This window comes from Tympanuchus pallidicinctus, unplaced genomic scaffold (genome assembly GCF_026119805.1).
Source record: "Tympanuchus pallidicinctus isolate F22 unplaced genomic scaffold, pur_lepc_1.0 scaffold3, whole genome shotgun sequence".
In the NCBI taxonomy this organism is placed as follows: Eukaryota; Metazoa; Chordata; class Aves; order Galliformes; family Phasianidae; genus Tympanuchus; species Tympanuchus pallidicinctus.
The window spans coordinates 33492454-33504560 of record NW_026294747.1 but is presented as its reverse complement, the minus strand read 5'-3'; the positions used below and the strand labels follow the sequence as shown (position 1 = coordinate 33504560).

At 34.7% G+C, this 12107-nt stretch overlaps 1 protein-coding gene across 4 annotated transcripts in view; it reads left to right on the top strand.

Moving 5' to 3' along the window:
• Nucleotides 1-12107, top strand: part of STRN3 (striatin 3) — a 56039-nt gene that overhangs the window by 8959 nt on the left and 34973 nt on the right. For all 4 annotated transcript variants that reach the window (XM_052694696.1, XM_052694697.1, XM_052694698.1 and 1 more), the window contains exon 2: nt 7505-7608. In XM_052694696.1, coding sequence (XP_052550656.1) covers nt 7505-7608 — 104 coding nt within the window. The remainder of the gene's footprint in view (nt 1-7504; nt 7609-12107) is intronic.

Below are 12107 nucleotides of genomic sequence, written 5' to 3'. Positions count from 1 at the left end.
TGTGGCAGTTAATTACTAACAGCATAACTTAACAATGTAACTTCATTTTAATAATCTACCAGTATAATGATGTTGACAGCATAGATGTCTTTAATTTTAGCAAATATTTTCTTTTGATGTTACCATTGGTGTATAATTAGTCTTACTAGTTGTAGTGGTGGCTTTCATGGAAAGAAAACATTATTTCTATCTTAGATATATTAAAAAAAAAAAAAAAAAAGCCCTGCAGTTTTTCAGCAGGATTGGATTTTCTTTTTTTTTCTTTTTTTTTTTTTTTTTTGTAAGGTGGGACTTGCACTTTTAGGAGATATGCAGAAAGTACAAATGACAGTGACAGAATGAGAAACTGCATCCCAGGATGGAATTTTGCAAGAACAATGTAGAGCTCTCTTTCTGAAAAAAATAAAAAAATAAAAAATTCAGAAGTACCTGCATAATCTATTACTTTACAAATGGAAGCTGTAAATACAGAAATTGGAAAGTGATTCCTGTCATGTGATCTGTACAGAGTGGGCAAGGGCAACAGTGCAATATAATGTCCCATTCTTTTGTAGTAATTTCAAGAAGAATGCTGAAAATTTGACAAAAAAAAGCTGATGAAATAACATTTCAGAATGATCTATTTAGAATTCAGTCTTGGTGGTTAGTCAAAATGAAGTCTTGGAAGGTAGCCTAATTCATCTCTCCCTGGGGGTTAGAAATATTCAGAAATATTCAGAATCTTTTTGATTTTGAAGTAGAAAATTGTTTAGTTTAAGGGGTGTGACACAGCCTGGTGCTCCACTTGAAAAAGGGAAAGCTAACACCTATCTCACTGATGAATCTTTTCTATATGTAATCACATAAGTATAAATGAATTGAGAAATGTGTTCCTCTGTAATCTAAACTAGTGTTATTAATTTTGATGGAAAAAACACGCAAACTTAATCGTCATACTTAGATGCAGAACGGGACCTTTAGAGTAAGCTACCAATAGAACTATGGGATTTCTTTCTTTTTATTTAAAAGTAAAAATGCTTTTGTCAGAGTTGTGATTCGGTACAAATGCAACTGAATGAAATATGGACTGTCTAAATGCTGAACTGCTTTAAGCGACTTAAGTTTTAAACTGATGTTATTTGTGTCAGTGTTGGTTTGAAGATAATCTTTTCTGGGTGCTTCAATTTTCCTGTCAGAGAAGCCTGAAGATTTTACTTTCCTGTTGGAAGACAGAATTTACAGGTGCGTTTTTGGTTGACTCCAGGATTTTTCTGTAAAATCTTGTGCATTCATGGTATTAAATTGCAATCTTAGAAGTGAAGTAAGTGCTATGTGTGCTCTAACAGGTGAAATGTACTGAATACAGCTGTAGTTTCTGCTCAGAATGGCAGTATCTTTTCTATTTATTAACTAAAATAGAAACCCAAAGTACTGATTTCCTTTATCAAAGCACAGCAGCTTACTTGTTTATTGAGGGGTTGTTGAATACACCTCCCAGTGGCTGGTTTTGAAAAATTAAAAAGCAAGAAGAAAACCAACAAGAACCCTTGCTGTGTAAATTCTAAGACTTCCTTGAAGTTCTCTTATAGCTGCTCTGATTGCTTTGTGCTTCAGTTTGTGCTTGGCCCTCTGTTTGTAGTTCACTGCAGTTGCAGCATGCTGCATTCGAAGCTGCGGACCTGTGTGTTTATAAATATAAATGCATATATTCAAGTGAGCTTTGAAGTCTGGGCAGAAAAATACCTGGGAGACTGATGTTGAAAGTGAAAGAGATCATTAAGGTTTACTTTAGCATTATTTTGCATAGGGCATATCAATAATTTGTTGCCTTTGGTAAACGTCTTCATAACAGTTGCTGTACAGTGATGTCACAGCCTTGGCTAGGTTATGCTTCTTTTGGTAATTTTTAATTTTTTTGTTGTGAATATTGTGGAGAAACCTTCTTGTTAGTTTGACAAAGAAACACTGACTAGAGGCTAATGTAGAAGTATTTTGTGTTTGAATGTTGGCATCAATAACCTTCATCTTGACAGATTAAAATGTGTAACTGAGATTCTTGAAAGTATCTGTAGTCTCACTGGGAGAGATGATGTGTTGATATGTCAAACTACATAGCATCTTACTATTAACTTTTGTCTGTAAAAGTCACATCAGAAGTACTATTTCTTCTACAGGTGATGCAAAATGAATTTAAGGTATGAAAATAGACATAGAGTTTATTTTGCATGACTTGATCTTCAGGAAATGCATACCAAAGGAAGGATGCATATGTATTCAAACAGCCCTAATTGTAAAGAGATCTTCATTTATATATTTGGTTTGCATTTGTTTGCTGAGCTCACTCAAACCCTTTATAGAAACATGCCTGCTTCAGAGTCTTGGGAGCTTCTATTCAAACACGTTTGATAGATCATTGCACTTCTTTTAGCAAGTGTGATATTCAGACTCTTTGTGGAGTAGTAATGATTCATGAGTAGTAAGAAATATTATTACTCCTTGGATAGTCCAATAGCTAACAGAAATACGAGTGATGGCGTTTGAATTGATGCAAAGGTGGTTGTTTCTTGGTGAAACTAAATGGATATTGTTGAAGATGGAGTAACTATAAGGTTAAAAATGAAAGTGGTTTTTTTTTTTTTGTTTTGGTTTTTTTTTTGAAGGTGAAAATGAGTTTGTTGGTATGCTAGATAATCCAGTGCCGAAGGCATTTCTGTTAACTGTCCATTGATTAAAGAAAAAATTCTGTGTGTTAACACCTGTCAACTAAAATATTACTGGGCCTTGGGTCTGCCCAGATTGTTGATGTTCTTGTTGATTTACATTTTAGGTACAAAGCAAAGTGCAGATTGGTTAGTGCAGGAGTTGTGATGCTAAAATAAAGTGCCTGCCAAAATTATCAGGTGTGGGGAGCAGTGCTGGCATGCAGGGGCACAGATGCTGTCACTGTGGCACTGAGCATTTGAGTTATTCTGTTATGAGTATGTAGATGGTAACAAATTGACTTCACTTCTCCTGAAATTGATTTAAGTATTCAGTCTCAGCGTGTTAGTAGCTGCAACATGAAGAAGAGTAAACTATGGAGAGTTTGTGTGATCTACTTTATATCTGTTCTCTTCCAAACCCTGTGTCTCTCTGTTTCTGTGCTTCTGGGTGCGCATACTGCCTGCTTTCCCATTGCAGCCTTCTCTGGGCTGCCACTCCTTCCAGTGGAATGGATAACTTTTGCCGAGCACTATGTAATGCCAGTGGGGTGAAGTGAGATGCAATATTTTTTCAGGAAGATGACAGGTGTTTTAAGAATTTCTGGGCACAAACTTACTTTAAAGTGCTATGCCATTGAAACATGCACGGTCCTCATATGAACAGTAGAGCCTGTCTCACCGCTCAGCTTTTTAGAGAATCTCACCTGAGACTTCAACTTGCAATTTAAAGCTTGATTCAAATTAATGCTGTGCAATTATTCAGAGTGGTCTAGCTCTTTTTTTGTTCCTTGCCCAAGTCTAGTTAACAGCTTAAGTACTAATTATAGTTAAAACACAAAGATAGGCATCATCAGATTTCTATGGATATACTGAAATTCTTCTTATTGCTTTACATACAGTTGATTTTTTTTTTTTTTTTTTTTTTACAAAATACTCTTTGGGAGAGTTATCAGTGTTTGCAGCTGAAATGAGAATTTGTCATTGTATTGGCAAATCTGTTAGAATCCGTTTGCCTGAATTGTATGAAAAAGTGTTAATATTTCGAAAACATAAGATAAATTCTGTAATCAATCTTACGTGCTTTGTCATTTAATTCAGACTCCATGCTGCTTTTTCCTTTGATAGGTCTTACTAGGTTTGAGTTCTTGGTTGATTATTGTGTATCAGAGTTTTCTAATACAGTAAGATTGAAAGCTTATGTATAATTTATTAAATAACCTTTAGTTTGCATATATAATTTTACCTGCCCAGAACACTATAATAACTTTCCTCTTAGTAAGTTCAATTGAGGTGAAGATTCTCTTGCAGTCAGGCTTTTCTGTGTGACTGGAGCAATAAAATGCAGGTTAAAGGGTAGCATATGAAATGCAGAGCAACAATTCTTAAAATTTTTAAGACCATTCAAGTTTCTTTAGAAACAAAGCAAAACAAAATTTAATTTTATTCCCAGAAAATGTTCCTTCAGATTTTTAATGGATCAACTTCGTTGTGAAATTCTGATACTTGAATAAGTTAAAGTTGCATGGAAGTTTGCTGCCAAAGTGCTTAAAATGTTGTGTTATGTTTTGATTGAGGAGAGGAAGGGATGTGGAGTATTCTAGGAGTGTGGTGTGATCAATGATTTTGGCTCCTGGGTGGGGAGGACTTCAGTAATCTTGTTTGAGATCTTGGAGATCAGTGGGTGAAAGACTAATTAATTTTATTTTTAAGGGCTCTTATTTATAGAAGAAAAAAAAAAAAAAGCAGAAACCCTTCAGACTAAATATCTAGTACTTATTTGTATGGAATTAGAAGAATGCTAAGGTTACCAATATTAGATGTTAGAATTTCATCTCCTTTCATTTCTGCATCCCATAGTTATTTAGTCACAGCTCATTCTTTTTCATGGGCTCCATACCATTCAGGTGGTTGCTCAATAATTCTTTTTATCCTTGTGTTGTGTTCTGCCTTGCCATGTTTTAGGCTTTATATCATGCATCCTTGCACAAACACAAAATATCTGCTGCCCTCTTTCTCAGTGCTCTTTGAATTCACTTTCATAAGAAAACTCAGCAAATTCGTGTGATAGTACTCTTGTTTACGGGTGAGGGCCAAGGTGCAGAGGAATCTCAGAGTTAGCAAGTTACTGATTTTTGTAGAAAAATAGCAGATATCAGAGAGATGGGAAAATAAATATGAAAATGGGCAGTCTAATGAAAGAGGAAGAATCTGCCCTGAGAAAATAAGCTTCTGACTTGGTTTATAATTTGAAGCATAGTCCTGTCTGGATGGGAGAAGTGGGGGAAGGATAGGAAATCTAGCAATAATACAAAACTAAATTCAGCTATTTAGGTTTTTTTTAAGCCGAGGGAAATTATATTTTTGCATACAGAAATATTGTTTTATAGATATTATAATATTACTATAGATTTTGATTTGATTTTGATTTGTCTTCTGAGTTTCCTGGACTCTGTACTCGTTTGGGACTTATGTGAGCTGGTCCTGTTATTATTTGATGGTCAGTTACTTTGGTATCCTGTTTGTATCCCTTGTGCCAGCCTTAAGTACTCCCATGGCCCGACAGAGTAGGGTCAGGAAACTGATGTAATTCAGAACTGAGTAAAAAATAAATAAAGATTTCTTCATTAGACTTAATGTGTGTCTGCAAAAGCAGTAATGTTACCCTAGAAGAGAAGCAGAAATTGGAGGAGGTGGATTTGTAAACCTAGAGGTTTACAAATTGATTGAAAATAGTGTAGAGAACTGTCTTGTAGGGGGAGGGAGGGAAGGTGAGTAGTAAACTCTTTTGTGTCTTTTTGTTTCTCAGTTTTGGTGCTAATCAGTCATTAATAGTCATAAATCTTAGTAGCTCCTACTATCCAGAGAATCCTTTCAAAGGAATGGAATACCTTAGGGTTGAAAACTGTATTATAGAGAACATTTCCTCAGTGTTTGTTTTTGTATGGAACTTAACAACTGTGGGAGACATCTGTTTACTTCATCTTTTGTGTTTAACCTGAGATTTACTGATTCTCCAAAAAATCACTGTTGGGAAATCGTGTTAATTCTTGTGGCTCAGTGTTACACAAAATGTCAACTGATAGTTTTGGCAATCATCACTGCTCAATTTAGCACTTGAGGAAAGAAGTTAATTAGCCTAGCTGAACAACAAATCTGTGTAAGTTAATCCTATTTTTTATTTTGTATGGAAGGCCTTGATGTCTAGCAGTATTCTGAAGGTCTTTTGTGCAGATAATTTCAATTAGTTTTTAACCATGTTAGATAGAGGATAGAGGAAAAAGGAAAGTTCCCTATAGCTAGAAGTGTGTCTGCCAGAAGATATCAGCTACTATTGACATAAGTGACAAACTGTCTAAAAAGAAAAAGTGCATTCTTTCCTAGCAACCTTTCTTTTAAACCATTTGGACCTTGTGTAGGGTGATATAAATACAGTTGTTTATTAAGGACTTTTTTCTTGGCTTTTTACAGGTGAATTTAAGTAAGTGTGAACATTTAATTATGTGTGACCATGTATCCAGAATTATTTCCAGAAGGAGATAGTTTGGCTGTGAGCATGTAAGTGGCAGATGCAGCTACAGCGTTTTCTTCTCAGTTATTTGCAGGCAGAGGGTGAAACAAGGCCCAGCATTTGCACCTGGTGACTGAGGTGTGACAAATGGTTGTAAAAGGATGCTATCCAAAGGAGCGAGACTGATAGGTGTGAAGACTATCACTTACAGAAGATCTGAATTAGGGGAAGAATCCCATACTGTTGTGTTAAAGAGCAGAAGAGTTTTAGTGACCATACTTCGGTGATGATTTTTGGAGTATTTATTTCTGGTATTATTTTTATGAGTAGACTCTATGCAGATACGGGAGTTTCCAAACTTTGAAGAGTGGTGCTGAGCATATGTGCATGTAACATACTAGTTTTTATTTTTCCAATTGCTTTTATTACTGATTTTGATTGTTTATTTATTTATTTATTGTAGAAAGGCATTATTTACTGAAAGTTTTGTTATCTTATCCTCATTTTCATTAGTCAAGCCTGACAGGTTGGGCTTGTGGAACATTCTGGTCATTTGCTGCTAGGGGAATGCAAACTGTGTTTAGTTAGAATTGTCTTCAGAACACTGTTCATTTTGTTTTGGATTAGAATCACTTCTACACTATTTTTTAAAAATTTGGTTATCATAGTTGCAGTTACGTACAGTTGTTGAGTTTGCTCGACTCCCTCCATCCCCTATCAGTGGGAAGATCTTTTGCTTCATATAGGATGGCATTAAAAAAATAATAAACTCTGATATTCTAATTTTTTACTGTCTTCAGTTGTCAGTAGGTGAATCTGTGAAATAAATCTGCTTCTTACATAGTTAATTTATTAAGTCTGTATCTGAGTTCTTATGCTAATTCCTTTTTCTTGTTTTGTTCAAAAAATAACATTTAAAACTAAATGGCTTTAAAGTATGTATCTTTTAATATGGCTTCTTCTTCAGAAGAAAATGTGTAAAAGAATGTATGCTAACAGTGTCATAAGACAAAGATGTGCATTTATTGTGATTCCTGTTTGTACCTTTTCTTACTACATTATACCTGTATTTCAATTAAAAAAAAAAAAAAAAAAAAAGCTGGCAAACAAGAAATATTCTTATGAGCCAAAACCAACATACAGTCTCCTGGGCAGAAATATTTTTGTTATTAATAATTGACTAAAGTGATTCTTACAAAACAGTTTCTCTTTTGTTTTATATTTTTCTTCTGAGCCAGACTTGTAATGCTTCGTTTTGGGAACAGAATAAAATAAAATAATTGTTTTTTCTTTTTTTGTGTGTGTGTGTTTTCAGGCTCGGATAGCATTTCTACAAGGGGAAAGAAAGGGTCAAGAAAACTTGAAGAAAGATTTAGTGAGAAGAATAAAAATGTTAGAATATGCATTAAAACAAGAAAGGTATGTATATGTATTTCTTAAACTTTTATTATACACGTAAGACTTAACAGACTAGGAAGAAAGGTGCATTCACTTTTTCACTTTGTGTGAACGGTTTTTACTAGATTATTCTACCATTGCTTTATATGCACTGTTTTTGTGGTGGGTCATCACCACATTGTGCCAACTGTCTGAGTTTATGGTAACAATTACTGAAAAAAAAATTAATTATTCATAATTAAACAAAAGTGGTGTTTAATAAAGTGGTGTTCTTGTCTCACTTTTTCTGGTGATCTTTTGTGGCTGCTGTAATACGAATTTGCTCAGTTTCCAAATTGGTCTCATGTCTTAAAAACGGAAAGTTCAAATTGAATAGATTGTCTTTTCTGGTTTGAAGAATAAGTGCTGTTATTTCATGTGGAGATCACTAGCATTTCTAGTCTCAGTAAGTGTATTTTCTGTAGTATTAACATGATGTTATAAAAAATTTGTCAGATCATAGAATTACTTGGGTTGGAAAGAGTTGCTACCATCTGATAGGGACTAGTCCAGGTTTCTCAAAGTCTAATCTAACCTGCCTTGAATGCTTTCAGGGATGGGGCATCTACCTCTTCCTTGGGTAACTTGTTCCAGTGCCTCGCCACCCTCTGAGTAAAGAATTTCTTCCTAACATCTAACTTACATTTCCCCTCTTGTGGTTTAAAGTCATTAGTGCCTTGTCTCGTCACTATCAGATAGTGTAAAGAGATGATCCTCCTTCTGCTTATGTTAAATATTCATTTCACTCCATGCAGGTTAATGACTTTCAAAACTTCACAGCATCTTATTGGCTGTCAGTTTCAGTTGACCAAAGATAATGCTTTATTTGTAAAAGCACTAGGCAGACAGACTTGTCATATGCCTGTATTTTCAGTAATGGACTGAATTCTTTAATTTAATTTTATCTTATTCTCAAAATGAAGCCAAATCCAACTGTGTGAGCTTTTTAAGGGTCTGGCAAAAAAGTAGTCAGCATTTGTTTACTTTGATTAGTGGGGAATGTTCCTTCCAGTGTAAATAAAAACGTGTCCAGGTGAAACCTAACTATTACTGTGACATTTTTGGTTAGTTGTTCAAGACTGAACATGATTCACATTATAAATTAGTACTGTAAGTAGCTAAGCAGTACAGAAACAACTGATTAGTCAGTTCTCTTACAAAAATCTAATGTAATGAGGATGACTGCATATCTCTGTGTGAAACATCCTGTATAAAGGTGTACTTCAGAACACAGTGTATGTTTATATTGCAGATCATAGCATCACCTCATGTATTTTCTGGTGAGGTAATAGTCTGCAAGGAGCTGCTTCATTCACATCTGTTCTCAGGGTGGAAAGTAACTCAAGTTTCCTACTAGTGTAAGACTAAGAGTTACACTGTTAGATCATACCAGCTATGTGCAAATGACTCTGAATTACAGTCAGATGAGAACTGTGATGAGCAGGTGGTGTACTTCTCATTTAATAGAACATTGAACAGTTGAAGGAAAGCAGTTTGTCGGGTTTTTTTTAGCAGTGATAAACTCTTTGTGTGCTGCATGTGGAGACTTACTGCAAATATACGCTGTAAAGCTGTGGGGATTGCCTATTTACTAAGATAAATCAAAGACACTTATTAAGAGCTATAGTATGAAGGCAGAATGTGCAGCTAATGGTTTTGTTAAAGATTCATTGATGCTTTCCCTTGAAATTAAACTACCTTTGTAGTTTGACTTCCCATGAAATTCCAGAATTCATCTAATGAGGAAGAAATTCAAAATCATACATACAGCAGAAGAAACATACAGTTTATTTTAGTTCTTTTGGCTTCTGGATACAACCCAATGCTGCTTAGTTTTCAAAAGGTAATCTTTGCTTAACTCCCCAGCCAAAATTGTCATGAAGATTGCTAAACACAGGAACTGAAACTCTGGCTTTGATTGGTGAATGAGTGAGAGGCAATGAGGAAGCTGTTCGTACTTCTTTTGCTGCTAACACCCAGTAGTTCGAGGGGAACTAATTGTACAAGTATTGTGATTTGATTATGGAGAGCCAGCAGCTACTGATTTCTTAGTGTGTCATCTAAGAATGATATGTTAGCTTTGGTTGTTGCTCTGAACGAAGAGTTCAAGGTGATAGGAGTTAGTTTTTTCTTGCCATTGGTATTCTACAGGCAACACCAGCAAATGATATCAGCCTGGAGACAAAAAAAAAAAAAAAATCTGATCTCAGTGTTGAGAACAGTTATCAGTATTATACCTGACTTCTTCCCATACCTTTTTCCTTCTGTTGCTGAATTCCTCATGCTGTCAAATAGTTTCATGCAGAAATGTTAAATTATAGGGAGTAAAAAAAAAAAAAAAAAAGCTCATTCAGATTATGATGAATATCATGGTTTCTCAGATGAAGAACATAAAGTAGGACATTGGTTTGTAAGATTAAGTAAAATGCTGTAGTAGCTGTGGAATAGTTTAGTATTTCTGGTATTTCTCTCCAAGTATGTTAGAAGTGTAATATTTTAAAGAAGAACATTTTTGTAACTTTAATGTCCTTGAGTATTTTGGGTCAGCTTATGAATTTTTATAACACTATGATACCTTAAAAGGGTATGTATATGAGTTGGGATTTTTTTGTTTGTTGCTAGCAGATATGTCTTTATGTCACTCTGTAGACATAGCCAGACATATTCTGATGCATACTTTGAACCACTCTATTCCAATCTTAATTAATGTAGTGATAAATTAATAATACTTTCTGAGATGGTAAAACTATGCCTGTATTTTCATCTGTTTTTTGGGTTGAAGCTACTAGCAATTCTTGCAATTGGGTGGTAGAATTCAATAGATAAATAGCAGCAAACAATTAAATCCACTTAGAGGAGTTTTGTCTTCTCTTAATTTCTTCATTCATAGAAACCTAGCTTCAGAAGGATAGCAAGTCAGTACTCAAAAGATTCCTCTTGCAAAATTCAATTACTATGTGATATGGGACGGGAATTACTGTCACTTTAGTGATTTTTAAAGTATGTAATAATTTAGCCTTCGTTATGTGGAAAATATGGAGGAGTATTTCTTCCTGTAAAAATGAAGTTGAGAATCAAATGTGATGTGAAAGACCAAATAGATCTAATTACATGCAGCAGTATTTTGTGTTATTGGTAGTGGCTTGTTGTTGGTATCTAGATCAAATACTTCATTATACTCTGTAAGGAACAGTCAAAACAGAAATTTGGTTATGCTTTGAAATTGTAGCTACAAAATGAAACTCAAATATCACTTGCAATGGCTGTGAATTGGGGAAAAAAAAAAAAAAAGTTGGTTTCTTAACTCCAGTGCTTTATTAACTTCACTCATTAATTTATTTGACTTAGTTTCTTACTTAGTGTCATTTTCTAATTTTTTTTTTTACCCCAGATCTGTTACAGTACTTGTAGTTTGTATACTTTTATCTGTAATGCCTCTGGCCTTTTACAGGGTGTAACAAAGCTTTGTCTCAGGTTGGAATGAGCACCTGCTGTATACAGTCTTACTAGTAGATGGGTGAAATACATTCAAATAACTTAAAAACTTGTGTTTGTATTTAATTGTCAGCCAGATTATTCAGCTACAGTGTAATTGGTACAAAATGCAGAGTTTTCTTGTTACAAAGGGAAAATAGTGCCATCTACTGACAGTTTGTTAATGAGACTGCACTTAACTGCCTTCAATTTTGGCGGAAACTTTTTTAATTTAGAAGTTTTCTATACCATCACTTATGTCAGGCAGCATCTGGGATGATATTTTGTCTTGAATTTTAAAAAACCTCCAGCAGTGGATTGGCTGTTCGAAAGGGGAATTTATATATATATATCCTTGTTTTTGTCCAGCTTGTTTCATTATGTACCTTTTCCCGAGAAGTTCTAATATCTTCTTATTTGGGGACAGTCTTTAAAATTGGTGGAAACTGGATGTGATTCAGTCAAATATTTGATTTGTAAGTGTGACGTTTGCTGTGTTTTAGACTTCTTTAAAATGTGACTGACTGTTAACTTTCTTTTGGCGTTCTTTCTCTACTATGGAACATCTAGAGTTCTTTTTACTGAAATTTTGAGAATTTATTTTCAGGGGATTTATGCAGGGGGGGAAAAGCAGTTGTTAGTGGTGTAGGACAAAGTTAGGGAATTCAAGGGTATAGGTGTAGATAGTGCATATGATTTTCCTGGATATAAAGGGAGCTTTGAAGATGCTTGGTAAGCATCCTTAGTTGAGAAGATGATTGGGATGGTTCTTGTGTGCCTTTGTGGAAAAGTTTCACCCCAACTGATTTTTAAAAATTGATGTAAAAGAAGAAGATAGGCATTGAGAGACTGGGAGATAAGAAGCAGGAGGGCACTCTTGCATATGTGGATTGAGGAGAGATTGGAAGCTAAGTCTTAAGTCAGTGGGGAAGATAAAATCAGTAAAATTACATGTGATGGGGGCAGGTAGCATTACAGCGTAGTTCTTTAAGGGAGAAAATCTCTAA